This window comes from Peromyscus maniculatus, chromosome 6 (assembly GCF_049852395.1).
Source record: "Peromyscus maniculatus bairdii isolate BWxNUB_F1_BW_parent chromosome 6, HU_Pman_BW_mat_3.1, whole genome shotgun sequence".
Classification (NCBI taxonomy): domain Eukaryota; kingdom Metazoa; phylum Chordata; class Mammalia; order Rodentia; family Cricetidae; genus Peromyscus; species Peromyscus maniculatus.
The window spans coordinates 125,197,191-125,222,216 of record NC_134857.1 but is presented as its reverse complement, the minus strand read 5'-3'; the positions used below and the strand labels follow the sequence as shown (position 1 = coordinate 125,222,216).

The 25,026-nt window shown below is 39.5% G+C and overlaps 1 protein-coding gene across 1 annotated transcript in view; it reads right to left on the bottom strand.

Annotated features, from left to right (window-relative positions):
* Positions 1-25,026, bottom strand: part of Col24a1 (collagen type XXIV alpha 1 chain) — a 274,801-nt gene that overhangs the window by 82,550 nt on the left and 167,225 nt on the right. The window contains exons 33-39 of the mRNA XM_042280059.2: positions 24,415-24,468; positions 17,114-17,167; positions 16,693-16,746; positions 15,392-15,445; positions 14,940-15,047; positions 3,276-3,329; positions 804-911 (exon numbers count right to left, since the gene is read on the bottom strand). Of these exons, the coding sequence (XP_042135993.1) occupies positions 804-911; positions 3,276-3,329; positions 14,940-15,047; positions 15,392-15,445; positions 16,693-16,746; positions 17,114-17,167; positions 24,415-24,468 (486 nt within the window). The remainder of the gene's footprint in view (positions 1-803; positions 912-3,275; positions 3,330-14,939; positions 15,048-15,391; positions 15,446-16,692; positions 16,747-17,113; positions 17,168-24,414; positions 24,469-25,026) is intronic.

Below are 25,026 nucleotides of genomic sequence, written 5' to 3'. Positions count from 1 at the left end.
AGGCAGAGAAACAGTGACATAAAATGACCTAAGGCTTGGGTGCTGAGGTGTCAATAAATAATGGCGAACTTCCTTAAGAAAGCAAACAGTATGCAAGGGTCTCTGAAGGCCTGGTGACAGGCCTGGCATGCAGCATTTAAATGGAGATGAAGTTAATGCACCTCCAGGTTATAAATAAGTTCATGGAATAGAAGATTATCTTTTAAATATCGTTCTTTCACACTGTCATTTTCTGAGCAGGTCAAGTGCACACCAGCCCCACAATTTTGCTGCCACAGGTTCAGAAGCGTCATGCTTCAGTTCCCCATGTCAGGCAAAGTTCATGCAAAAGATGAGATATAAATAGCTGTTGGGCAGATTCCTCCCAGCTGTTTAGAAAGATAATCTCAAGTTAAGGCAGAACGGGTCCAAACAGTGAATGGAAACACATTTCAAGTTCACTTAATTTTCAAAGCAATTTGCCAACCTGACATCAGCTTCAGACAGATATTAAATCCTGATTTTGAAGTGCTCAGTGTATAAACTTTCCTACTTAACTTTGGAGTTAAAATCAGATTTTTAAAACCTCATTTCATATTTTATTTCCATTTTCAATTTTCCCTTTCCTTTTGCATGTCCAAAACCCACTAAGCTGTTTAATACTGTGGAATGCCTGCGATTCCCGCCATCCCACAGAGGTAGATTATTTTCAATGGAACCTTTGCATCCTCTGTAAAGTCAATCAAGGATGACGCCCTATGAGCATGGATACAGTTCTTTTCCATCCACAGTGACTCAGTGCTGAAAAGAAATCAAATACTGACCACAGCACCTCTTGTTCCTCGGGCGCCCTTAGGGCCACTTTCCCCAGCCTTTCCAGGGGAGCCTCGACTTCCAGCTTCTCCCACGGGTCCTATTTGTCCTTTATCACCCTGTGGATGACATTAGCATGACTGAAAAGAAATGTATTAGTTTATTTAATTATATCATATGCTTGAATGACTCTATAGGATACGTGGAAAGCAGAGTTCTATGGATTATGGTTATTGGTATTGTTTGCCTTGATTTGTGAGACAGAGTCTCACTGTGTGCCTTGTGCCTACTATATAGACCAGGTTGGTCTTGACTTGTGGGTGATCTTCCTGTTTCTGCTGTCTGACTGGTGGGATTACAGATGCATGCTATCACATCTGGCCTGAAGAAACACCTATCACATATTGTTTGAAAAATAATAACAATTTTGAAAAGAGACTAAAAAGTCTTTTTTAAAAAAACAAAAACAAAAACAAAACAACCAAGCAGGAACTATATAACATGTTCAGGATGAGTCCTATGTTACCAGCTTTCAAATGTATTTTGGTACATATAACTCTCTCTCTCTTTTGCATGTGTGTATTATAATCATGGGAAAACAGGACTCATGAAATGTCCATTTCTAGAGAACTTCAGCATCCCAAAGGTCTATTGCATGCAGAAAGAAGTGAACACACAGCTCTGGATTTTCAGGATCATCTCTCACTGCTCACAGCATGCCTGCAAGAATCCCTGTTATTTCTTACGTCACTTCACAGCCTTCAGACACCTGTGTTTCTGGCGTCACACTCACAAGCCCTTCTCTTTGACAGGTGATCACAAGCTACATTTTTATCATTTTCATTCCTTTTCTCAAAACAAGAACCAGCCTGTGCTGTGGGATGTCTTTCTGTATGCTGTGAATATGTGTGGCTCCCATTGGATAATAAATAAAGCTGTTTTGGCCTATGGCAAGAAAGCTTACAGCCAGGCAGGAAATCCAAGCAGAGAGACAGAGAGAAGGGTGGAGTCCAAGAAGACACGAGCCTGCCACTGAAGGAACAACAAGATGTCAGCAGACCGGTAATGCCACGGCCATGTGGCAACATATAGATTAGTAGGAATGGGTTAATTTAAGATATAAGAGCTAGATAGCAAGAAGCTATAGGCCATACAGTTTGTAATTAATATACGCCTCTGAATGATTATATTATAAGTGGCTGCAGGACCGTGGGTGGTGGAGAGATTCGTCCTGACTGTGGGGCCAGGCAGGACCAGAGAAACTTCTGGCTGCAAGCCTGCTTTATTATTAATACTCAAAATGAGAAAAAGACAGTAAACCTGTAATCAGTCAGGATACTTGAGGCATTCCTGACAGCTCACAGGATTTATTTCACTTTTCTAGGGCAGTGATGATTGTTGTTAAGACCCACACTGTCTCTAATGCTGATTTCACTAGGGGTTTCTTGGTGCTTCCTGTGTTGTGTTGTGTTGTATTGTGTGTGTACATTCTTTTCCTCTCTCTCTGTATCTCTGTATCTCTGTATCTCTGTATCTCTCTCTCTCTCTCTCTCTCTCTCTCTCTCTCTCTCTCTCTCTCTCTCTTTCTCTCTCTCTTTCTGTATGTGTGTGTGCATGCCCTTGTTTGTGTGTGTCTCTCTGTGTGTATTGATTTGGACCAAATCTTGTCAGTCACAAGGCTCCCAAATCTGATACTGATGTTAGTTGCATTACCATGCATCAAGAAAGAGACTTCATGATGGGGGTATTTTTACAGTTAGAAATGGTAACAGCTTTTCTTAGCCTTCTAGTGACTAAAACTGATAAGGATGGCTCAGGTATAGAACTGGACTTTTGGGGAAACACAGATTAAAGTTAACTGTGTGAGTGTGTACTCAACTGTCACAGTCCACTGGAAAAACTGTTACCATACTTCACCAATACTGAGACAAATGATAAGATACAAAGATACATTTTAAGAGTAACATAATAGGATCTCACAAATATATCAAGGGCTTTGTTTGTTTGGAAAAAGACAAAATAAGCAGTGAAAAACATTCTTGATTTCTGTGTTTTGTTACAGGAGAAAGGCAAGAAAAATCAACCTTTTAAATTAAGAAACCATTCCTAATTAGCCTAGAAAGATGAGTAATCCCACTATCTCCCTCAGATGTTTTAATAAAATTGTTCTCAAATGTCCCAAATAAAATGATATTTTCATTTTATATTTTTCCCTGTCTGTGGCTTTTTGGTAAATAAGAGACAAAGGAAAGAAAGCTAAGATTAGCTTTCCAAACTGTAAAGTGGAAAATCTGTCCTCAGACAATGACTGTAATATGCATTCCTATCAAATGAAGTAGTCACTAACCCTGTATGCTTCACTACCCCATTTACAAGTCTCTGCCACCTTATTTCTCATGCAAACACAACCATCACAGTGCTCTGCAGACCTCTGGGCATGAGAGGAAAGAAAGTTCATGCAAAAAGATAGTTTAAAAAATTACCTTTTTCCCTGGTCGGCCTCTTTGTCCTGGGGTTCCCACAATTCCATCTGGTCCCTGATCATTTGATATAAAAAAGAAATAAATGTTTAAAGAAAAAAGTTTAGGCTTTAAATACTTCTATCAGATAATCAATGAAATAAACACTAAATATAAATGAAGGTTATTTTTCAACACTATTATTTCTATAGTTGTTTTTAAAAAGGTCACAGTGATTAAAAGGCAGAGTTGTTACCAAGCTATAAACTTTATAAACTTGATCCCCACACATGGGTCAACATAAACTTTAAACTGTTCTTTAGGAAAGAAGTTTCTTGGAATATAGTTGCTTAAATTAATGAGAATGTAGTGAAAGTGTACCCAGATACATTCAAATTAGCATTTTAGTGAGCTTCATTTAGCTTGGCATTTTGTTGAAAGAACAAGCTTATAAAAAATATCTGCTACATGGTCAAGACAAGTCTCAAAATATCACTGAAGTGGAGAATATTAAGGAGATAAATAGGGGATTGAAAAGGGTTAGAGAAAAAGGAAAGTCAGGGAGGAAAGGAGGCAGTCATAGTAATCTAAAGTAATATTTTAATTTCAGCTGGTAATTTGTTTAGTTTGCAAAATAGAGGTTTTCAAACAGGAGTGGGGTGCTCTATGGAGTTCTGTACCAACAATGAATAAGTGTAACCTATAGTGAGCCAGGCTGCCAGTCCTAAAACGGGTAATAATTACAGCTTTCTTTTCATTAGCTGGAAATGAAAATGGAAATTTCAAATTTGTGTCCCCCTAAGCTTGGCAAGCTTATGCAGACAAGAAATAAATGGTGGTTTACCACGGTGCTATGCAGGCCCTTGATAAATATTTGTTGAATGAATAAACAGATCCCCAAGGAAGTGACTCACGCCCTGCACTTCCCAGCAAACACCATTCCAGCCTCCCTCACTGAGTAGTGTTCTATTGCTGTATTACAGCTGCATCCAGAGGTAGAAATGATAGCTGCACCATGTAGAGGACTTTTTGTTGCAGATAAGTAAATCACTTTTCCAAAAGAAACCGATTAATCTGCATAGAGTTTTAAGTGTCGGGCTTTTTTGGTTCAGGCTTTTAGTTGCCACATAGCCCCTGACAAATTGCTTAATTTATTAAAGGTCTCTGGGGGTTAGAGAGATGGCTCAGCCATTAAGAGTGATTGCTGCTCTTGCAGAGGACCCAAGGTGGCCTAAACAGTTACCTGACTCCAGGTGATCTTAGCCCTCTGTCTTCCGTGGGCACCCATGTGCATATGCCCACAACAAATACACATCCTCACAAATAACTTAATTTTTTTCTTTTTATTCTTTGTGTCTTTCACATCATGCCTCCCAATCCCACCCATCTCCATCTCTCACCAAATTAAAACAAAACAAAATTTAAGAGAAAAAAAAAAAAAGGAAGGGAAAAATCTCATCCTAGAAGCTTCAGTATGACAGAGCGAGTCACACAGTAAGCCTCTTTACCCATGCATTTTTACATGCAGGCGTGTAGGGTGTCAGTCCTGTGGACCCAAAGATGCAGGATCTTCACAATACAGGGTAGCAACGGGAAATCCAGGAAGAGCCCCAGTGAGGGCCCTGTGGTGGTGGTGCAGCAGAGACTAGGGGCCTCGAACCAGACCAATGATTCTTTTCGATAAACGCTTCCACGTAAAAAATTTTTTTTCTAAAGTAGGACTCTGTTTGCTCCTTAAATAAAAGAAGGATCTAAAAAAAAAAAAAACAACCAAAACCAAAAACAAACAAAAGGCCAAAATAACCTCTTGGAAGTGTAGCTAGAGTTTTCCTGCCTTGCCCACAGTCAGGACAAATCTCTGTCACCCGCCAGTCCCACAGCCGCTCAGACCCAACCAAGTAAACACAAAGACTTATATTGCTTACAAACTGTATGGCTGTGGCAGGCTTCTTGTTAACTGTTCTTATATCTTATAGTAACGCATTTCTACAAATCTATACCTTGCCACGTGGCTCGTGGCTTACCAGCATCTTCACATGCTGCTTGTCCTGGCAGTGGCTGGCAGCGTCTCCTTCTGCCTTCCTGTCCTTTTATTTCTCCTCTGTTAGTCCCGCCTATACTTCCTGCCTAGCCACGACCAATCAGGTTTTATTTATTGACCAATCAGAGCAACTTGACATACAGACCATCCCCCAGTACAGCCAAGTGCAGACCATCTCAGACACCTGCACTCAGGCCCATGGTCCTAATCATCCTCTATGCAAACCTGCTGGGTAACGCCACAAGGAACCCAAGAAGGGCTCCCACAGGACATACATTAACATCCCACAGCATGGAAGGGTCACTAAGACACAGTGAGATTACAGTGCACATAATGCTTGGAAAGTACTGGCTTATAATGAAGGGCTCAATAAAGTTAGTTTTCACTAATTTCTGCCCTTTAAGTATATTATGCAGTATTTAAACACATATAAAGACAATAAAAATACAATGAAAGCCTATGTGCTTACTACCCATGTTAAAGAAAAAGATCAGCAGCACTCACATATGGAATTGGAGTGAAGTACAACATCCACTTTTCACGGGGGTGGGGTGGGGGTTGGGCAGTGCAGTCATTGTCTGGAACTCTGCTATTCCTATGCATTTCTTCACACAATATGCATGCCTCTCGATCCTCACACAGTATGTCATTATTCTGCATCTTTAAACTTTGAGTGGTGTTGGACTTGGTGTCTTCTGACACTTCCAGCTTTCTGACTCTTTGCTTTTGCCATTATCCACTGTGTCTTCAATCCGTTCACATTTTTTAATTGCTACAGATTCCATGTTATGGTCAAACACAGTTTAACCATGTTTCCTAGTGACTAGATTTCCTTTTACTTCACAATGTTGCTATAAGTATATCTGCTCATTACCTTGCCAAGGTTTTTTTTCTTCTTCTTGAGTTGAATTGCTGGCTTGTATTTAGCTAGTGTTTCTGTGTGTGTGTGTGTGTGTGTGTGTGTGTGTGTGTGTGTGTGTGTGCGCGCGCGCGTGTGTGTAAGACTTTTTTTCCTATATGGACAATCAGTTATAATACTACAATTTACTGTACGGATCTTTGCCTTATTAATACATAATGCATACTCAAATGATCAAACACCAAGTTGCAAAGACTCAGATCCTTTTGTAGGATATTTCCTATTGATGTCTGTAAACCATATAAAATTAACCATATCATGGTAACCTTGGCAATGCTCTGATATCACGTGTAGGTCTATCGTCTCGTTTGCCTCCCTCTCCAAGCATCCTTGGGTTGCTCTTTAAAACTGTCTTGATATTGGCTCTTTAATCTTCAGTACAAACTTTGAGTTAATTTTTATCGACAAAGTTATATTAAAAAAATCCCATAGGGATTTTCCTTTTCCTTTTTTTTTTTGTGCTTTAAGCATGGGTTTTATTAATCTTTTCTCTGAAACCCTATACACTATACATGACTAACTTCAGAAAGTAGAAATTAAAATCATTTATATATAAACACATGTGCTTACACATATAAAACCAGGGTTTCTGTTGTATATTTGAGGTCAGTCGGATGACAGTCCCCACCACCCCAAGGAATTGAGAAAATCGTTAAAAACAAAACAAAAAAAAAAAAAACCAGCCAAACAATCAAACAACCAAATAGCAGATGAGGTTGAGGTCATGGCTCAGCTCATGGTGGGATGCTTGCCTGGCACGCACAAGGCCCACATAAACCAAGGGTGGGGCACACCTATAATCCCAGTACTAAGGAGGTGGACAGGAGGATCGAGAGTTCAAGGTCCTCAGTTACATGTTTGAGGCCAGTCTGGGATAAATGAACCAGTCTGAAAAACACAAATAAAGAACCAGATACTGAAGAATGTCTCTTCTGCTGTGAACAAACACCAGAACCCAGGGATTTTCTATTGAGACTGTATTAAATGTAAATTGACTAAGAAAAGATTTCATGATAGTAAGTCTTCTTGTTCATGAATGTTAAATCTTTGTCCATATATTTAAGTCTTTTAGGTTTTATTTAGGTTGTATTGTTCTTAAACTGCAAAAATCTACAAATTTTACCAATATTGTGTTAAGACCTAATCCAAGGAGCTTAATTTTGTTGCTGATTATAATCAAAATTTTTTGGAAACAGTTTTCTAAGTAATTGGTGTTGGTAAAGAAACATAAAATCTATTTTTGAATATTAATGCTTCATTTGACATCATGATGAATTCTTACTAATTATAATTTATAGATTATCTATTTTGTTATATTATACAAGTATTTCTATTTATTTTATATAAATATTATTATCAATATTAATCTGAGTAATATGGGAAGAAAGGAGGAGAAATGCCAATCAGCTCATTTATTTGACATTTCTCCACTAAGTATAATAGTAAAAGTATTGATATTAAGTTTTAATAAATGTTTTTTTGTTTCATCTATTGGGGTGACTATTTTCTTGTGTTAAGTTTCATAAAATATGTGACTCACATTTATAATATCTTAAGATGTTAAAGTTTTGGTATTCATATGAGGGAACTCACAAACCTTTTAGGTGCATCAGTACTTTGAGGTGAAGTAAATTCACATATCTGCATGACACCGCCTGTCAACAACAGTGTGTTTGAGGCCTCCCTTGTTTACGGGAGTTCTTACAATGTGTGGGTCTGCAATGCACGATTAAATGAAGGGGTGGACATGGATAACAACCTCTGACTGAGGTGTTCCTCTGAAGATGAATTGCGGCACTCATCTCTATTTTTAAACCTCCATTCTCACCTCATTTTCAAGTTAGCGACCTGGTCTCACAGCTCATTAAGATACAGTAGCAATCAAATTAGGAGTTGAAGTTACCTTTCCCTAACCTGACCTACACCTGCTGTTTATTCACAGGCAGCTTCTGCCTCCTTTCTCTGACAGAGAAGTAGGATCCATCCCCTGGGGGAAGCCAGCTCCTCGCTTATGCTCTGGATCCCAGGCCTACTCACTTTCCCAAGACCCATCCCTCTGAAAGAACCCACTCTCTGACTGTGCTTCTAGTATTTCTACTGAACGGGTCACCCCCAACTCCATTAATAGAGGCTTAAAGTTTCTTGGGAGAATCCTCAAGCTTCCATCTCTCCCTTTCTCTCCCCCTCTCCCTCCCTCCCTCCATTCATTCATTTATTCATTCATCACACATTTATTTATTTACTCCTGAAGTTTACTTGAACCATCTTTCCAGTTTTCTCCCCTTATAACAGAACCTTTTGAAAGTTGTGCTCATTCTTCTGATTGTTGATCTAATCTCTCATCTCTCTTCAGCTGGCCTTTTGTTCCCACCACTGAAACTGACCTCGGAGAGCCAAATCCAAAGGTGATTTTATTTGAAACATTGTTTCATACTTATAACGTTTTAAAGCCTTTGTTTTCATTGTGACATTCCTCCCTGGTTTTCCACTTACATCTTAGATGAAGCTGTCTCCTCCTCTGTGCACCTTTTAATCCTGGAGAGGCCTCTTCTCTTTTACCCCCTTATGTGGTCTCCCCAATCCTCATGTTGTCAAATACCACCCGTATCCTCACAATTCCTAAATTAAGGCTGCCCAGATCATGGTACCCAATGACATCAACTCTCAATGACATCCCCTCCTCCCACCCCTAAGCCCGGTCTCTCCTGGTCCTCCCATCTCTACTGAAATGGAGCAATACTTGGAAACATTAAAATATCTTCCTCCTTTGCCTATGTTAATACCAGGCCTTCACCCCTTTTTCAGTCTTAAGAGTTCATGTTCCCGCGGAGGGGGTGTCTTAAGAGAGGATGGTTCTAATTTCCTTTTTTTCATTTTTCAACAATTTACAAGTTCAGTCTGGAGTACCAGCACTCAAGCCTCTCCTGTGTGGAGGGACATACTGTCACTTTAAGGCTTCTACTAGAGGGTAAAGGGATATTAATATGACATAGAGGCAGTGAATAGAATTCTAGACCTCCACAAGGAAGAGCGAGAAGGGGTGGGGAAGGATGAACTGACTCTCACTGACTCTAAATTTCAGCCCCAGAGATCCTTCTGTCTCCATCCCCCATTGGGTTGGGGTTACAGCTTTTTACAAGAATGCTGAGGTTTTGAACCCAGGTCCCATGCTTGTGCAGTCTTACCCACAAGCCATCCCATAGTGCATTTCCTGTCTATATTTAATATATGTTGTGTTGATATAGAAGTCATCTTGATTTTGAGTGGTGAAAGAGCAGGCCAATTTGAGATTCCAACTTGATTATTTGAGAGTTTCTTGAGAGTAGTTACTTTGCTTTTAGAAGGGCTGCTTTTCTTTAAACAAGTTTATTTATGGTATGAGGATTATATCAATTTATATTGTACAAAACACTTATTTCTAATGGAGTCCATTATCTTTTTGTCAGTCTCTATGGTCTTTCTTAAAGCTTTACCTAAGAAGTGCCTGCCTATCCCATGGCCATGAGGATTCACTCCCCACTTTTCTCTAAGGCTTTTAGAGTTAGAGCTTTTATATTCAGGCTTAGGAGCTTCTCTGTAGTGAGAGGAAGTGTGCGGCTTAAGTCTTTGCACACCAGTGGATCGACGCTCTAGCATACTTCTTTAAAAGATCACTTTCCCCATCCTGGATTTGCCTTAGTGCATCACATGCATTTCTCATTCAATGCATTTTGTTTGTTTTCTTGAGTTTATTCCTTGATAGCTCATGGTATTAGATAATGTTAAACAAATGTGGAAATTATGAAGTGATTCTCACCAAAACTTCCAATGTCCTCTCATCCACTCTGAATCAAATCTGCATTCCTTACTATGGCTTTAGAAGCCCCATATATTCTGCTTCCTACCTATTTCTTCAAATTTAAGGAAAACAAGAAACAAACCCCTGACTGTTCATTGTGCTGCGGCTGCTGTCTGGTTCAGCTGACTCACCTCCACCTCATGGCCCTTGATGCTCCACTACTCCCAAAGGATCTTCTTTCAGTTCTTGGAATGATGGATGCTTTTTAATACTCCAGATCTGAGCTCAGTCAACCCCTGTTCAAAGAAGGTGTTAACTGATCCAGCAGGTTATGGTTTCTATCTGTGATGTTAGTTTTAACTGTCAACCTGACATAACCTAGAATCATCTGGAAGGAGAGAATCAGTTGAAGAATCGTCTAGATCATGTTAGCCTGTGGGCATGTCTTGTTGACCTTAACTGATATGAGAATACCTAGCCCCCTGTGGGTAGCACATCCCCTAGGCAGGTGGCCCTGAACTGCATAAGAATGAAGAAACCTAGCTGAGCATAAGCAAGTAAGCTAGCAAGCAAGGATCCATGAGTTTATTATCTCTGCTTTTAACTGTGGATGTAACCAAGTCCTTGATTTCCCCCATGATGTAACCTAGAATTGTGAGCTAAAATAAGTCTTTTTTCATACGTTGCTTTTGGGTAGAGTATTTTATTGTAGCAACAGAAATTATTAGAACATAATCCTTAACTAATTTTCTTTCCTACTCGTAATCTGTTATTAACGACACTATCCATTAATATGTTTAAACTTCACATTTTTGCTATTAACTTATTGATATCATTGCATTACTACAGTCAATATTGATCTCTCATCCACTGACTACAGTTTTTTGATCGTGGACTTCACTACCCTTATTTTCCACTTTATGCCCAATTCTTAACAGAATTCTAGAGTCACAAAAAGTACCAGAAACTGTCTGGACATGCGTGTTTTGTAGAATCATGCTCTGAAAGGCTGGATAAGACATTAGAAATCCAAGTGAATGTTGCTTTTTAAAGATTTCATTTTTAATTATAGTTAGGTGTATGTGTGTATATGTAGGTATGTGCATATGAGTATAGATGTCTGCTGAAGTCCAAAGTATCAGATTCCCTGGAGCTAGAGTTACAGGTGGATGTAAGCTGCCTGACATGGGGACTGAACTTCATTCAGTCTTCTGCAAGAGCAGTTATGCTCTTAACTGGCAAGCCAGCTCTCCAGCCCACATGAAAGCTGTTTTAACGCCACAGAGCCTTCTCTTCCAAAGGAAATCTATGCAGAAGCTACATGTTAAGCAATGAAATGGGGGTCTTTTCTGACAGAAGTAGGACTAGCAGGAACAGAGCCATGTTAAGTCAACAGCCACACTTGGAATTTCTGCACAGCTTCAGCCTGTCATTCATGTAGTGGATATATAACATGTAAGACAGACTGGCTTGCCCAGAAATGCAGCTCTTGAGTGGGGGACCAGTGGTTTGAAAACAGTAGGCAGAGCAGGGTTTCCATATCTATGATGCTTAGGCTAAAGCAATTCAGAACAAAACCTTAACCCCATAGTCACAGAGAACTCTTATATGATAAGAATTAGATATTCTTTATCCCTGAATGTCACTTAATACCACCAATCCAAAATTTCTGATCAATTTGTTTTTCAGGGTTTCCAAGGAAACTCTTATTCTAACTTACACAGATCAAAAAAGCATATTTCAATAAGTCTAATTGAATTTTGCACTAAAAGAATAAAACAACATAATCTCATTTTAGTATGCTCCACTTTGGAATTCTAGGCTCCACATGTGTTTAGAGCTGAGATACCATTGTGGTAGAATCTTCAGCTGTGGATGGCCGACCATAAGTTAGACAGATGTTTCTTCTCTAGTAGAGATATGCATTCAGGCAATCGAGCATTTTAGAATAGAATTCATGCATAAAATATGCATGTTTTCTCTTCTGCCCAGAGAAGCAATAGCTTGGATTTTGAATTTGTCAATTGATGTTTTCCTGTGCTTCCTCTATACAGATCTCATTCTCAGTCTTCCACAATGAAAGGCTTCTTTTTTGAAAAAAAAAAATGATTTTCTTACATTCTTTTCCTTGTTTATTTTATAGAAATCGAGGTAGCATCTTTGTGACTTTGCCCAAGGAATAATTTTAAAAGTGCAAAATAAAACCAACATCAGGCTGAGTGATTAAGCAATAGTTCCTTGGATCATAAAATTCTTTTGAAAAAAAAAATATGCCACGGTATTTTTATTGAGTTTATAAGCTGAAAGGCATTTAAAATTCCAAAGAGAACAACAAAAAGAATAAAAAAGAAACACACATGTGTTGTTGCTAAAAAAAAGTAACAAAGATGTGTACTGGGCAGAATTGGTCCTGGGAGACATTAGGACGCAGATGGGATCTGTGTTTATCATTTTCCATGCTCTGTTTGGAGCCTCTGTTCCATCTCTGTTCTTCCCATCCCCAGCTGTCACATGGCATCATCCTCAGAGTCCCTGCAGATGCTGTGCTGTGGTGTGCTTAGATCCATCTTTCCTACGTTCTCTGTTCAAGCTAGTTGTTTAAGAGTCCATGCTGAAGTATAAGTTACTGGAGATACACACATATAATCTTTATATATGTCTCTCTATATAAACATATACATAAACTTATATATATATATGTATACATATATATATATATACATATACATATGGACAAACACACATTGTGAGTATGTGCATGCACAAGCTGGAGAAAAAGCCACCTGTGCATACTAAACAAATGCTTTATCTCTAAGCAACATGCCCAGCCCTGAAGAACATCCATTTGTCAAGAATGAGCAGGAATCACAATTTCTTGGCACTATTTTGCTTCTTTATTGGTCCAGTCCTGGTGCTAATGGGAAAACTAATTCTCTAAAAATGATGAAACTATCGAGAACCCTAGGAAGGTAAAACCCAGGACCCAAAGTGAGTATTTCAATGAGGATGGGGATGCTGAAGTCAGAGAAGAAAGGAATTGCTGTCAGCTTTGGCATCTGCTGCTGTATTGTGAGTCTAAATTTTTGTTTTCTGGTGAAATGAGGAATTATAACATAGATAGACTATCAGGAGGATTCTATGAGAGGAGGTGAGTGAGTTCAAGTTGCTTAACCTCAGGGAGGATCCTTAAGGCATTGTGTGTGCTGTGATGAGATGTCAGGGTGGAGGAGAAATAGGCAATTTATCATGATGCTAGAACTGGAGGGAATAATCTCCACGTGCTGATATTTAAACACAGTGATGTTTCTGCTTTATCCACATTCTTTTTTTTCTGTAATCAGTTAATCAATTTATGTATATAAGTGTTTTGCCGGCATATACATATGCACATTACATGCATGCCTAGTGCCTGCAGAGGTCAGAAGATAATATCCTGGAACTGGAGTTACAGAGAATGGTTATGAGCTTCCATGTGGGTCCTGGGAACCAAGCCTAGGTCCTCTGCAAGAACAGCAAGAACTATTCACTGCTGAGCCATCTCTCCAGCCCCTTTACCCTCATTCTTTAAATGCCAGTTAGAACTATGCTTGGGCCATCACCTATTATTTGAAGAGGATATCTGTTTTATTATATTACGTTAATGACGTTGTAGCATTGTTTTCACTGTTACTAAAGGAACTGCAGAGGTGGCTAGCTGTGATTGACGAGATAGCCAGGTAGAGCTTCATTTACGGTATTTGTCATGGTTTTCAAGATAGCATTTTCAGGTTGGCGAGACAAACTGAGCTGAGCTGACTCGGGCAGGGGCACACCACTGACAAGACATTATTGATCTGGAGGTTCGGAGCCAGTGAAGAGACACGCAGGAATAATACATAATGATGACCAGCTTTATAAATCCCTGCTCTGCTTGCAGCCTGCCTGCATGGTTAATTCACCCACGGCTAGTTCCTCACTCTTTACAGAGCCCTCACGTGGAAATACTGGAGCCCAGAGCAATGTGGTTAATGAGACAGTAGGAGACAGAGCTGTGCTGTTCAAGAGTTATTTTCCAGGGAGAAGACTTTCACAGCCCAAAAAGTTCACTTTGAGTCTTTAAAAGGATGAAGACTGCCAGTGCACAGAGGAGAGAGAAATCCTTTCTTGTTGTTTAGTAGAATCGTAGGGATTCTTCTACCAAGGAAAGACCAGTCTCTAAAGTCAAGAAAACTTCGAGAAGTAAAAAAAAGAATAATCTCCCTTGCTTACACGTGTCAGACAGGAGGCAAGAGTGAAGCTTTAGCAAACACTGCTCCTAAGACTGGAACTCTTACGTGGAAGAATGTCACAAATACCCTCCGAAACTGCTCCCGTTATTCACATCTTACATTTGCCTCAAGGCGAGAAATATTTTTGACTATACAATTTATAATTTCCTTTAAAACAATATAATTTAGGAGCCGGTATTGGTAGTGTACCATGCCTACAAAGACTCTTAATCTGGGGGCTAAGATGCTATTCTATAACAAGAACATGGGCTCTATGAACAAAGATACAGAATATTTATACAAACTAAGTCTGATACAAGAGAAGACTCTCCCTCAACAAAAGCTTTATGATAGAAGTTCAACTGTTTATGAAAAAGTATCTTTCCCCTTTTGCATCTGAGGACAACTGATAATCTTGCTTTATCATTTATTTAAGACACAGCTCAACATCTCCAGTTACCCTGTAGATACAAAAGGTCAATGTATTTGTTTGTGTGTGTGTGCATGTGCATATGCAAGTGTTGCATGTGTGTGCATGTGCATATGCATTGCCTGTGCAAGCGAGCATATGTGTGTGCATACATGCATGCATATGCGTGTGCGTGTGCGTGTGCGTGTGTGTGTGTGTGTGTGTGTGTGTGTGTGTGTGTGGCATGTGACCTGTACAGGTGGCACTGAGTTAAGTGAACCCAGTGGTACTTACTGGAAGTCCCGTCTGACCTGCTCTACCCCAGGGCCCCGTTGTTCCTGGTAAGCCCATCTCTCCTTTGTCTCCATCCTCTCCAGGAAGTCCGCTTCCTCCCGGAGCCCCCTGGAACACAAGGAAAAGGGTTTATTTTAAAGAATACGGTGAAATAATTATGTCCTGTAATAAGTATATTTGTATTTGACACACAAAAGTAGTTAAGCCTGATATTTTAAATATTCCATTTAAAATGATAGCTTGGGGCTGGGGATGTAGCTCAGTTGCTACAGTGTTTACCAAGCACATATGATGCCTGGGGGGTTGATCTCCAGGACTGAAGAAAACCCGTAATACCAGAACTTGGGAGCAAGTGGCAGGAGGATCCAAAGTTTAAGTCATCCTCAGGGTATATTGTGAGTTTGAGGCTAGTTTAGGACACATGAGACATTGTCTCAATACATAAAGTTTACCTTCAATCCATCTTTTCCTTGGAGACCTTCTTCTCCGGGAGCTCCTGGTTCACCCTGTTTTATTTTGTAGCAGAAAAAGCAAGATGAAGTTCTTGGCTATCTCGCTGATCTTATTTTACATTTTGTCCCCAGAAGGTGTAGGAAGTGGTTGGTTTATAGTCGTCCATTTCTACTTCAACCTTGTCTCTAAAGAAGACCTGACAGTGTAATAAGCATGATTTGACTTGCCTGGAAGAGCTCTGGAGGTACCTAAGATAGTCAGGGCTGTAAATTCAGATACAATGTGCCTCTAGAATACTAATACATTTTAGATAATTGCAGGTAACATATTCATCTGAAGTCTGGAAATTAATATAGCTAGAACGTGCTTCTGACATCAAGGAATGTAAACACTATCATCACATGAAATTCAGCTCCTTGATATAATGAACTTACATGTAATATAACAAACTTCAGTCATGATCATTTTACCAGACTTTCAGTTTCTGTATTTTCTCCCTTCAGAGAGACAAAGATTATGGCCAAGGCATATCAATAAGCTGCCTTTTAGATACGAAACTTGCAAAAATACAGACTATAGCTTATGAAGCTGCTAAGACAGTGTTGCTGTCTTTATAACTAAGTTAAAGTGAATTAATTAGAGCTAATTAATAGTACAACATCATTCCCATTAATGACCTCTGCCCTGTATTAAGCTGATCCCTACTACTCACCCCCACAAAAGGAAAATGCAAATCAACAAACCAGGTACAAAAATAAATCTCCCTACTTTATCTGTTAGTGAACAAAGGTTTTAAAAATTTGTCTTAAACATTGTTATTTTGGAAAAAAAAATCTTACCATGGCTTAAAGCCTGTCTATATTTTCATAACTTTTCCAAGATGTCAAATTACAACTACTCATAAAAATTTCTTTGCATCTCATTAGGCCCTGGGGTGGTTTTAAACACACATTGCATTTCAATCTTTCATCTGTCTGTTAGGTTAAAAAATGTCCTGATGTGTTGATCAATGATTTGTGAATTTCTTCTTCATGCAACGCTAAGCAATAACCACCTGACCGCACATTTTTGGCAAGGCTCCTCAGAGCACACCTGGTTTTGAGAAAAGTCACTTAGGATTCTAAATGCCTAACTTAGAGTGCAAATAGAGTTTAGTGTGCAGTTTTTAAATTCATGAAACATTTTGTGGTGCATTTGAAAGGCTTATTACAATACTTTTTGATGTGTTTAGGGCAGTTAAATTTTGAGTCTCCCCAAATAAGTGGCTCAGTACATTGTTTTGTTTATTGTAGGTACTCACACGTGACCCGGACTCCCCAGCTGCTCCAGGGCTGCCGGTAGGTCCAACATCTCCCTAAAGAGACAAAGGGCAGAGGAAGCTTTTTTTTTTTTTCCCCTACTCAAATTGCTCTCCTAATCATGGCGTACCAATTATAAGGGATATCATCCAAAGTACTTCTGTTCTGATGCTCTCCATCTGCCTTCAAGATGGTTTTGTCACTGGGTGTGGTGCCGTACACCTTTAATCTCAGCACTCGGGAGGAAGATGGCGGATCTCTGTGAGTTTGAGGCCAGCCTGCTCTACATAGTGAGTTCCAGGACAGCCAGGACAACACAGTGAGACTCAACCTTGCCCCCTCCAAAAAATGGTGTTTGTCAAACTGGGGCAAGTGTGGATGTTACGTTAGAGATGTCCCTCTCTTACACTTTTGCGTGGTTACCTTAGCACCTGGTTCACCTTGCAGGCCAGATTCTCCCTCAGTGCCTGGAAGTCCCTGAAAGAGGATGATTTGACATGTTACAAAGGCTGTACAAACCCCATAAGAAAATGGTTGCATTTCAGCTCAAAGGTAAGAGTCTGTGTGCCAGAGAGGGTTTTCGCTACCTCCACACACACTTCAACACCTAAGACGGGATTTTTTTCTGGGATTCTTTAACAGTTAAAATGTAAAAAAGAGCTTCATTTGAAACCAAGACAATGAAGAAATTTCTCCCCTAATCTTTCACCTTTGAGACCTTAGAGGATATGAGATAATCTATTTCCTATAGCTTCGAGTTATCTATTCCCAGATTCAAAGATGTTTCCTTGCTTTTGAGCATCATATCCCTTCCTCCTGTGCCTATTGAAACCTGCTTCCTTGAGATCAATTCATTTTTTCATTTTTAAAAATAAAATATACTGTATGAATTAATGATAAAGTTGTCACACTGAAAAGGAGATGCATATACTGAATTATTTTTCCAGTCTTCTTTCTTGGTGAGTATAGCTTTGTTGGGCGACCTTTTGATTATTTTGAACTTGAAAACATACAATTTCTTGCAATCTTTGGTTCTTTCATGGTCTGAAGCTTCAACAGCTGCTGTTATGTGATTTGTATCTCCCAGGAGTATCAGCCGTGGTTTTTGCATCCTCTATGTGCCCCCCAGTCTTCTTCTTCATTCATGCTACCCTTCCATCCTGTTGATTAGTCCGTTGAGAGTGTTGGATATATGTGATCATATTCATCCCATCTCTCCCAATGCTTTCACAATTCACCACCCCCAAACACACACCTACACATTTTCAAAGAAAGAATCCTCCAAGACCAATTAGTTCTGCCCAAATATTCTTAGATGATCAGTCTTTTCTTGGAGAGTGGTTGACTTACTGAGGGCAATAATCTTGGAGAAAACTCTCTCTCCTCCCTGAAGCTAGCAATGGCCGACAGCTCTTCAGCTTAGAGTGGAACTGTGCCTTCTCCCTGCCCACTTTTCTACTCTTCTCTATTTCTCTTCAGAAATTTGTCAATACTTCTGACGCACAGACTGGACTCTTTTTTATAATTATTAGAAATTAAGATTTTGTTCTCATTATTAAATAGTATTTTTGAAGAGAGGAGATTTAGTTGTTCTTTTTTATAAGGCCTTTGCAATCCACATTTACTATTTTTCAAAGTAAAATAAAATAAAAAGTATATACATAATAGAAGAGATGGGCAGACATGAAAAGTCCATTTCCACTGCTTAGAGAAAAATTAGGTTTTTTTTTTTTTTTTGGTTCCTTGGTGTCTATGCTCATGGCCGAGAATGAGGAGGCAGAGTGCCTATGTTTAGATCTGAGATTGACATTACTCCTTGCTAGTGCTCTTTCATAATTGCAAGCCTTAGTTTCTTCATCTGTAAAATGGGGGGAATAACTGGACCTACCTCATGAAGCTGTGCAAATCCATGGAAGCCACAGAGTATGTAAATGCTGCTAGCCACATAAGCACGCTTCAGTGTTCAAGTGTTATCAACGTCAAGGTCCTCCTCAGTCTGCCTCAGAGCGAGGCGCATCTCATCCTTTACTTGCCAGGGGGCACTCTCTCCCACCGCCTCCAGCCACTGTTCAAAACCACTGTTTTCCTTAGACCGCTAGTCACACTTCACATCCTTATCACAACAGAATCTTATCTACTTTCTTAAAAATTCAAGATGTGAGCTGGGCGGTGGTGGTGCACGCCTTTAATCCCAGCACTTGGGAGGCAGAGCCAGGATTTCTGTGAGTTGGAGGCCAGCCTGGTCTACAGAGTGAGTTCCAGGACAGGTTCCAAAACTACACAGAGAAACCCTGTCTTGAAAAACAAAAACAAAAAACAACAACAAAAAAATTCAAGCTGTGAGGTTCAGCACTCTGTGCTTTCTTCAGGCTTGGGATGTGGCACAGTACTGGCCATAAGCATCATCTTTAGGTCAGATCTAAGCCAGTCCTGCTGTTTGTATGCTTTAGCCTTGGGTGGACAAGCAGACTGTGACCTTTGCTCCCTCACAGCCGTCTTCCTGACTCAGGACAAGGTACTGCCACATCTGTCATGTAACCTAGAAATGTCAGAATGATTTCCCTTTCTACTTTGCTTTTCAAAGTCCACATCTGAAGAAGCTGTGGAATTTAGGTGACAAGTGTCTGTATGTGCCCATCCATCACTTCAGTTCGCCAGCCTCCTTCACTCCTTCTGCCCTCCTCCCTTCCCTCTCCCCTCGTTCCTTCCCTCCCTCCCTTCCTTCCTCTCTCCCTTCCCCCCTCCCCCCTTTCTCTCTTTCTTGCTTTCTTTCAGACAGGGTCTCACACCACAGCTCAAGCATTCCTGGAGCTCACTGGTTCTTAGGCTGCACCACTGTGACATTTCAATAACCTTTTAATACGTAGATCTGTCCTTACTTATATTTGCTGAAAAACATTTCTCATTCAGCTGCTAGGGTTATTTTTCCAAAATATGGTTCTGATTTCACCTCTCTCTTGTTTACATAATGACTTATAATAGCCCAAGATAAAATGTTCAAGCTCCTGAATGGAGTCAGGAGATTTTCATGGTTTTCCTCTAATCAGTCACTATTCCCTTTTGATGGTAAGCATCAAATATTCCACACTCCTCCACAGTCTAAGGTTCTCCCTAGTACCACCTGCCTTCCTGGGATTCTTTCATCTGTACTGCCGTTTCTCTTATCACTAAAGCTCCGTTTTTATTCTTTCAATCTCTCTTTTTTCTTTTAATGATTTTTAAAATTATTATTTTTTTTTTCCATCCCGACTGCAGTTTCCCCTCCGCCTTTCCTCCCATCCACCCCTCCTCTGTTTCTATTCAGAAAAGGCAGGCCTCCCATGGATATCAACCAAACATGTCATATCAAGTTGCAGTGAGGCCTGGCACCTCCCCTCGTATTAAGGCTGGACAAGGCAACCCAGTATAAGGAATAGGGTCCTAGAGGCTAGCAAAAGAGTCAGAGACAGCCCCTGCTCCCACTGTTTGGAGTTCGACAAGAACATCAAACTATACAACTGTCACATATATGCAGAGAGCCCAGGTCAGTGTCATGCAGACTCCCTGGTTGTCGATTCAATCTCTGTGAGCCCCTATGAGCCCAGGTTAGTTGATTCTGTGGGTTTTCATGTACTGTCTTTGACCCCTCTGGGTCCTATAATCCTTCCTCCCCCTCTTCCAAAAGATTCCCTGAGCTCTGCCTAATGTTTTGTTGTAGGTTTTCATCAGTTACTCAGTGAAGCCTCTGTGATGACAATTGGGTTAGATACCAATCACTGAGTATAGCAGAATATCATTAGGAATCATTTCACTGACTTGTGTTTTTGTTAGTTGTGTTTGGTTCTATCCTAGGTCACTGGGCTCTCCAGCCTCTGAGTCCTGGTGCTGCAGGCAGTGTTGGGTAGATTCACTCTCATGGCATGGGTCTCAGGCTGGACCAGTCATTGGTTGTTGGCCACTCCCACAATTTCTGCACCACCGTTATCCCAGCACATTTTGTAGGCAGGACAAATTGTAGGTCCAAGGTTATGTGGCTGGGTTGATGTCCCAATCCCTCCACTGGAAGTCTTGCCTGGTTACAGGAGATTGCTAGTTCAGGCTACATATTCTCTACTGCTAGGAGTCTTAGCTGAGGTCACCCTTGTAGATTCCTGGGAGTTTCTATTGCACTAGAAACATACCCTGAAATCCCCCCTTTTTAGCCATCTCTTCTAGTACTTTTCCCCTTCAATTCCCCTCCTGTTCCCATCCCCACCCACTCCAAGTCTACCCTCGAAATCTATTCTATTTCCCCTTCCCAGGGAGATCCAAGGGTTCCCCTTGATTCCTCCTTGTTACTTACCTTCTATGGTTTTGTAGTTTACAGCATGGTTATCTTTTACTTTACAGATAATATCCACTTATAAGTGAGTGCATACCATGCTTATCTTTTTGAGTTTGGGTTACCTCACTCAGGATGATATTTTCTAGTTCCATTCATTTGCCTGCAAATTTCATGATGTCATTGTTATTTAACACCTGAGTAATACTCCATTGTATACATGTACCATGTTTTCTTTATCCATCCTTAGGTTAAGGGACATCTGGGTTGTTTCTAGGTTCTGGCTATTTTAAATACAGCTGTTATGAACATAGGTGAGCAAGTGTCCTTGTGTTATGATGGAGCATCCTTTCAGTATATGCCCAAGAGTGATATAATTGGGTCTTGAGGTAGACCAATTCCCAATTTTCTGAGAAATCACCATATTGATTTTCAAAGTGGCTGTACAAGTCTGCACTCCCACTAGCAATGAAGGAGTGTTCACCTTGTTCCACATCCTCTTGAGCACAAGCTGTCACTCGTGTTTTTGATCATGGCCATTCTGACAGGTGTAAGGAATCTCAGATTCATTTCGATTTGTATTCCCCTGATGGCTAAGGATGTTGAACATTTCTTTAAATGTTTCTCTGTCATTTGAAATTCTTCTCTTAAGAATTCTCTGTTTAGATCTATACCTAATTTTTTAATTGGATTATTTAGTTCTTTGGTGTCTAGTTTCCCCCAGTTCTTTATACATTTTTGAAATTAGCCCTCTGTCAGATGTGGGGTTGGTGAAGATCTTTTCCCATTCTGTAGGCTGTCATTTTGTCCTGTTGTGATTTCCTTTGCCTTACAGAAGCTTATCAGTTTCATGAGGTCCCATTTTTTAATTGTCAGTCTTAGTGCCTGTGCTATTGGTGTTCTGTTCAGAAAGTTGTCTCCTGTGTTAATGTGTTCAAGATGATTCCCCACTTTCTCTTCTATTAGTTTAGTGTCTGGTTTCATGTTGAGGTATTTGATCCATTTGAACTTGAGTTTTGTGCAGGGTGATAGATATGGATGGATCTATTTGCATTCTTCTACATGCCAATGTCCAGTTAGACCAGCACCATTTGCTGAAGATGCTTTCTTTTTTCCATTGTATAATTTTGGTTTCTTTGTCAAAAATCAGGCATCCATAGGTTTGTGGATTTGCAATTCCATTGATAAATCTGTCTGTTTTATGCCAATACCATGTAGTTTTTATTGCTACAGCTTGAAATCAGGGAAAGTGATGGCTCCAGAAGTTCTCTTATTATACAGGATTGTTTTAGCTATCCTGTTTTTTTTTTTTTTCATATAAAGTTGAGTATTGTTCTTTCTAGGTCTGTTAAGAATTGTGTTGGGATTTTGATAGGGATTGAATCTGTAGGTTGCTTTTGGTAAGATGGTAATTTTTACTATGTTAATCCTACCAATTCATGTGAATGGGAGATCTTTTCATCTTCTGCTGTCTTGTCCAATTTCTTTCTTCAAAGACTTGAAGTTCTTGTCATAAAGATCTTTCACTTGCTTGGTTAGAGTGACACCAAGATATTTTACATTATTTGAGGCTTTTGAAGGACTCTTGTTTCTCTGATTTCTTTCTCTACCAGTTCATCATTTGAATATAGAAGGGCTACTGACTTTTCTGAGTTAATCTTATATTCAGCCACTTTGTTGAAGGTGTTTATCAACTGTGGGAGTTCCCTGGTAGAATTTTCTGAGTTACTTATGTATACTATTGTATCATCTGCAAATAACAATACTTTGACTTCCTCCTTTCCATTTTCTATCCACTTGATCTCCTTTAGTTGTCTTACTTCTCTAGCTAGAACTTCAAATACCACATTGACTCGATATAGAATGAGTGGACAGCTTTGTTTTGTTCCTGACTTTAGTGGAATTGCTTTGAGTTTCTCTCCATTTAATTTGATGTTGGCTATTGGCTTGCTGTATATTGCCTTTATTATGTTTAGGTATGTTCCTTGTATCCTTATCTCTCCAAGTCAATCTCACTTTTTTATGTTCCCATATATGTCTTGTTTTTCTCCTCCCCCAGGGAGGGGTAAAACAGCAATTCCTTTGCTCCCTTATTTCTCTGCCAATATCTGCATTGCTGACCCTAACCCATTGCGATATAATGATTGTTGATGTTGACTGTACTCTGAATAGATTATTAGCTTGTAAAGGAATCAGTGACCTTAAATGCATTCTTACATCTCCAGATAAGTGTACAGTAAGAGGCATGGCATTGTCAAGGAAGGGGAACTAGGTTTCCAAGCCTAGCGGCAGAATGAAATTTTTATAAAGAATAATTAATAAAGAACAGGTCTGCAGAAGTAGACCATATAGAACATTATTGTGTTAAAAAATTGGTTAACTTTGGTGTGTGATTTTTATTTGAAAGTTTTTTATAATAAAATTTATAGAAAAAATTTAAAAAAGAAATGGATGTTTATTGTAAAGGTTGTTCAACTCTTAAAGAATCTCAAGAATGATGCAATAAAGACAAACTGGAGATGAGTAGCTGAGGGTCGGGGGGGCATTGGAGGAGACATTGCATAAAGGTGGCAGAATTGCTTTTGCAGTAGACCTGAAGAGGGAAGGATAGCTACAAGGCAGCAAGGGTCTATTCAAAGGGAAAAGGTAAGGAGAAGTAGGAGAAAAGGTGAAGTAGGAGCAGCTTAGGGTGACTATGGGGTCTTTCAGTGAGATGCTCATGAAAACAGAAGATTAGGAAAGTGGTGGGCTTCATGTATAGAAAAAGAATAATAGTGCACAGATTTTGCACCTGAGATGTTAGTGGGCTACCTAGGTGAATACAGAAAGTGCCACTAGGACATCAATAAGTGGTGTAAAAGGAGAGGCATGAGTTATAGCTTTCATGGTGACATTGGTACTCAGTTGGCAAAACCAAAGAAGTGGAGGGGCAGTTTCATATGAGTCTGAGAAAGGCTAATGAGAAGATAAAGCGAGGAAGAGAGCAAGAGCACTTTCCCAGATGCCAGGGAAGTGGGATAATCTATAGCTTTATTACCAGAGTAAGAAACAGAAATGAAATGATTGGATTTCATAATTATAACAAATGTAGTTTGTTATTTCAAATGGTATAGTAAGTAGGGTGACTTCTAAACTCCCCATTCTCTAAAGGATGTCGCCTCTTAGAATGAAGAGCTTTCAAGTCAATTCTCATCAGTGAAGGGAAATCTTCATTCACTTTTTGTTCTTAGAGGACAACTTTGTATGTATGAAATTGTCTCTTCACATTGATTATTTCTGCCATTTATAGTTTTAGGTTTTATTTTCTATATATAAAAGAAAATGCCATAAAATTATTCTTCATCACATATACTTAATATATTTAATTCACTTTACTTTGTAAAACATGTTGAACCAAAGATTAGAATGAATCACAAAATGTTACCTCCACACCCATCTCTCCAGGAAGTCCAGCATTACCAGGTAGTCCTCGTGGTCCCTATATTCAAATAAATTGAAGATATGAGAATCAAAGTTTACTTTTTTAATAAACAATGCATCTCAGTTTCATTTTAATGAGTAGTATTTGACTTGACATATTACTTTACTCTCTATATAAATAAAATTATAACTTCAGTTGATTCTTCTATGTTGTTTTGTGAATGATGGTAAACTAAGCTTGTGTTCAAAATAAAAGTAGAGTAAGGGGTACTATTACATTTTACTCCCTAATTCACTCATTCATTCAACAAACATTATCAAATACCAAATAATTATTGAATGTTGTGCTCCCATAGTTATCTTTAACTGTGGGCATGTCTACAGGAGGCTGTCTTGATTTTTAATTGATATGGGAGAACTCAGTCTACTGTGGGCGGCACTATTCCTCAGTAGGTGGTCCACGGCTTTACAAGAATGTGAACTGAGCATAATGGAGTCAGCAAATAGCATTTCTCCATGGTTTCTGTACCAGGCTCTGCCCTGACTTCCCTCAGCGCTAGACTGCATCCTGTAAGACTGCACCTTTCTTCCTCGAAGATGCTTTTGGCTAGAATTT